The sequence below is a fragment of the Carex rostrata genome, chromosome 29 (genome assembly GCF_964058835.1).
Source record: "Carex rostrata chromosome 29, lpCarRost1.2, whole genome shotgun sequence".
Taxonomy (NCBI): Eukaryota; Viridiplantae; Streptophyta; class Magnoliopsida; order Poales; family Cyperaceae; genus Carex; species Carex rostrata.
This window is the reverse complement of record NC_135946.1, coordinates 1603166-1608212: the sequence shown is the minus strand read 5'-3', so window position 1 is coordinate 1608212 and position 5047 is coordinate 1603166. Positions and strand designations below refer to the sequence as shown.

The 5047-nt window shown below is 32.3% G+C and overlaps 1 protein-coding gene across 1 annotated transcript; it reads right to left on the bottom strand.

Annotated features, from left to right (window-relative positions):
• Positions 1–1898: 1898 nt before the first annotated feature.
• Positions 1899–3875, bottom strand: LOC144546212 (1,4-dihydroxy-2-naphthoyl-CoA thioesterase 1-like). The gene is made up of 3 exons (XM_078294746.1): positions 3655–3875; positions 3104–3295; positions 1899–2284 (listed from the first exon to the last, which is right to left on the bottom strand). Exons 1-3 carry the CDS (start codon positions 3799–3801, stop codon positions 2132–2134), a joined length of 492 nt encoding a protein of 163 aa, XP_078150872.1. The 5' UTR covers positions 3802–3875; the 3' UTR covers positions 1899–2131.
• Between the last annotated feature and the right edge of the window lie 1172 nt (positions 3876–5047).

The window sequence follows — 5047 nt, the reverse complement described above, 5'->3', positions numbered from 1 at the left end:
CTCTACAAATTTGATTTAAATTATCTCTCCTCCTTATTAAGGAGCTTAATGATTTCTACTACATAATTTGCTCCCGTTGCTGTGCACGGGCACGATTACTAGTATGTATATATGTATGATCTATTCTATACACACAGAGAAAGAAATTAAGGGGAGGGGTTATAATGGTCATGCTCATTAATTAATATTATTTAGTAAATTTTAAGTGTGAAATTTTATTATTTTATTGGTTTTGAGTAAATAAGGTAATTTTCTAAATTTTGAAAGGTAAATGCGATGTTACAAAAAAATTTAAGGAAATTTTTTCAAAAAATAATGGTTCAGTCTGGATCTGCTGTGGCGAGCTCCAGTTCGTTACCGACAAAAGCCCTGGGATAACAATGTAGAAGGTTATGCAACACGGAAGCAAACATTATATTTGCAATAATAAATCGGTGGATGGCATACTGAACGATCAAAGCATGAGTGCGTATCCTCTGAGATATCTCATATTTTGCGTGACCGACGTGTCAGGTGCCTATTCGGGGATGGCGCAGGGGCCCAGTATTTTTTAGCTTTGAGATTTTCCAAAAAGACACGCAAATTTTGAGATATCTCAGAGGTGAGAATTCTCAAAGCATGAATGGCCTAATTTTCTTAGCTAGAAAGTTTGTTGCAGCTGACTTTATAACATACCATATAAACCTTGGAAAGTGACTCGTTACACATAATATTTAGGAAAACTTGTCAATTATGAAATGTGTAAATGAAAGAAAAACGTGATGTAATTGTAACCTAACTAACACATTATTACTTGGCCAAGTCAACTTTGCTGTGACTAATCAAAGTTATTATTATTTGAGGTAGCTTTATATGACTAAAATAATGAAGAACAGCCACATGATGTGAATGGTCACGTAACGTGTCATCACACAGCGATTACACGTGAGGTGATTAAATATTATATGACTGAATTTTTTTTAATTTTTAAATTAATTCATCTGAAAAAAAACAACTAGAAACAAGAAACTATTGTTAAATAAATTAAAATAAAGAAGTAATGTTGAAAAACTTAGTTACTTTACACAAATGGATACATTACTTGGAGACTGAATCGTCTGTCCCCGGGGTGCAAGAAATTCCTGCCCCCAGAGTCACTGCGGGTGGGCCTTCATTTAAAAACAATAATTTTAGTTAAACCCTTTAACAGTAACCGATCCCACCCCGCAGTGACTCTGGGGGCAAGAATTTTATGCACCCCGGGGCAGAAAATTCGGTTCCCATTACTTGACATGTGAGTTACAAAATTAATGCTTCACAGTATTTTGAGCAAGTATCCATTAATTTCAAGCCTATTTCATTCAAGTACTTTATTGCTCTGTTTTTGCTTTTAGCATGTGTATTTGTGAGAAAAGGCATTTAATGTGTAATTTAGATGTTAATTAGATACTATTGTTTTATGAGTCATAACCAACCTATTAATGTTTTTAGCTCATCCCTGTTCGAAATTAATTCAATAGAAATTGATTTCAAATATCTACTCTTTGAATAATTTATCTCAAATAGAATGTAAACACATATTAGTCGTGTTTTATTATTTAATAAAAGTTCTACATCATTTCTCCTAATTAGTTTCCGGAATGCATATGAACTAAGGGACAATGATGCCGGAATTTTCTTGAATACTAAAATACAACTAATATGTATTCATTATTGAGACAAAATATTCAAAGAATGAGATACTGATATATGATTGTAAACCGGCCCCATGTAAACCCTAAATTCAACACTGGACCCTAACCCTATATTTAATTTGTCACGTCCCGAAAACAGTACTGATTTGTCGGCCGGAAATGTCTCGAACTCTAATATAGGATTGATATGGATCTTTAAAAAATAACAAAGTAGGCATTTTAGTGAGATCTTATAACATTTTTCAATATGTGTCTATTATTTAAAATAACAAAACAGGATAACAAAAAAAAAAGTTTCTCAATATGGGCAGTAGTTAAATATCATCTTTGTTTTAAAAAGGTAGAAAGTAAAAACAAAAATCTCTGTTCTGTTATTCTCTGTTGAACAGAAGCATTCTCTATTTTAGCAAAACCATTTGAATCTTTTATTCATAATCTAAGATGACAAAAACAAGAGTTCAAAGCTTAGAAAAAAGCTTGACAGTATCAGCATAAAATTTCATCTCAGATGGTGTTGGCAAGTTGCTAAGCAAAGTAACTCTTGATGTCGACACCAACCTTTTACTATTCGGGGTTAACGGGTCAATTCTCCGAATTTGCACTTCCCACACCTACATGTCACATGTTATAAGCATGTGGATGATCACCATTTCATTGTATAATGAAAGATTATAATCAGTAACAGTGAGACTGTGGTAATATGCATATTATAGAACGGTCCGTGCTATGGACTCGAATCTCCGTTTTGAAAGTTGAAACAATCGATTTGAACCATTCAACATGATCTTCATAGGAAAATGTACTTGAAAACCAAATTTGTTTACTATTTTTTTTAGATAGGGAAAAAATCAGTTGATTAGAATATTCTCTTGATAGTCCAAAAGAAGCGAATTTTTACCTATATAAAATAAATAGTTCAAAAATTCTAAGAAGTATAACATATACATTTTGATATGAAAATTATGATAACGGTTCAAATCGACTGTTTGAATTATATAAATAGATATATGGATTCATAGCAAAAATCGATCCATAATATGCATATTACCATAGCCTCACTCAATCGGTAATACCATACTAATTTAAAGCAGCAGTGAAAAATTATATGCTTAGAGAGTGAGACTATGGTACTATGCATAGCGCAAATTGGTCCGTACTATGAATCAATATTTTCATTTTTAAGGTCCAAACAATCGATTTAAACCGTTCAACGTGATCTAAATATACTTAGAATTATTCATATTTTTAGATACGTAGAAAATCACTTGATGAAAGAAATAGTAAAAAAACAAAATTAAAAATGGAAAATTTGATTTACAAGTACATTTTCATATGCTTATCATGTTGAACGGTTCAGATTGATTGTTTGACCATTGAACATTAACCCATAGTACGGACCAATCTGCACTATGGATACATTGTCGACCTACCTGGATGGATCGACCGACTTGGATTGGTGCTGCTTCGGCTTCAATCTCATCACCAAGCATTGCTGGTTTAATGTGATTAATTGAAAGCTGAACACCCGCCACCCTTTTATAACCGGAAGCACAATATGCTCCCAAACTAGCCATTGTTTCTGCTATTAGTGCTGACACCCCTCCATTTAGCGCCTTAAATGGCTGTCAAATTTAAATTTAAATTTAAGCTTCAAAGAAAATATCACTATAATTTCACCATACATATATTTAACATGGTCATCCTCAGGGGTGGAATCAGAAAATTCAAATTGGGGAGGGGCTGAAATGTAAAATGTATAAATACCCAGTACTAATTAAGTACTGTTACTGATTCCTGATTCTGGCAACTGTTATTTTTTTTATTATTTTCGTGTGCACACAACGTGTTTGATGAAATGCCTGAATAAATAAAATACAACCTATTGGGACCCAACATAATCATTAAATCCCAACCTTCCTAAAACCCTTCAAAAAGCCCCAAATTAACATCAATTTTGGGATAAGAGATCAGAAAAAGATACCTGACAGCAATATTTTGTGACCTTGAGGTTGCCAGTGACTTTGCTAGGGGAAATAAGGGTGAATTTAAACCCCAACAAGTTCAAAGCTTCATCTATCACAATTTCTCCTTGTTCCCCTTTACCTCCTATTTTCGATGAATCCCCCATCCTTCACCTCTTCTCCTCCAATGCCAATTTACACAGAGAGAGAGAGAGACAGAGAGAATTTCAAAAGAGAGAGAGAGAGCTAAAGACTGATTCCTTGAATGGAAAATGGTCTCTGTTTTTTCTATGGCAGAAGTGATTTTGTTTCTCTAAAGTGGGTACTTTGTGACTAATCATGTAGCCAATTACTGGCACTAGAATTCTATAATATCTATCATAGTAATCAAATACGAGATTAATTCGCAAATTATTCGGATTTAATTCATTTTATCGATGTTTCCGAACCGAACACTGAATAAAACACAAAAAAACGTATAATATGTTTTATTTGCAAATAAAACGTGTATAAAACACGAATCACGAATTATTCACGAAAAAAATGCAAACTTTTATTTTAATTTTTTTTTCTTTTAGAGTTTTTTTTTGCTTCCTTGTGGCATCGAATCATTTCCAAATTATACTTGAATTATTCTGAATCACTAAATTTTGACCCCACCGAACCGAACCCGAACTATTCATTTGTCACTATAATATATATGTAGTTAGAAGATTTTTGAATTATTTTCGAATTTATTAAATAGTATCAATAGTTTTTCTATAAAATTATTCGGAACAATATTCATATTATTTTTAAATTACAAAATTTTCAGATTGGTAAACTAATGATTTTTTTTTTTCATTTATTACCATGATATCAAAATGGCGAGGTTTTTGGTAACCACAGTACTACACCATTAGCCAGTGCACACTCGTTACATTGGATCTCAATAAACTATGTAATAATTGTATAGGTGTGAACGGATTACTGTAGATGTCCAATTTTGAAAAGATAGACGGCAGGATTGACCAATGTTCTCTAAGTTGTCCTTTTTCAGAACTTTTTTCCGAGGTAAGGCTAAGGTGTTATGGGTTGTACAGAGACCTACGGTGCTAAGTTGTCACGGTTCTATATTTGAGTTTTTTAAATTTAAATGATCGATTCGAATCATTTATCTTGTTCTCCATATTAATATATGTTTGGAGATCAAATTTTACATTTTTTAGAAATTTTTTACTATTTTTTAGATAGATAGAAAATCAAATATCTGAATGGTGTAGAAATTTTTAGATCAAGTGATTTTCTATCTATCTAAAAAATAGTAAAAAAATTTCAAAAAATGTAAAATTTGGTCTCCAAACACATATTAATATGGAGAACAAGATGAACGGTTCGGATCGACCGTTTGGATTTTAAAAACTCGAATAGTGA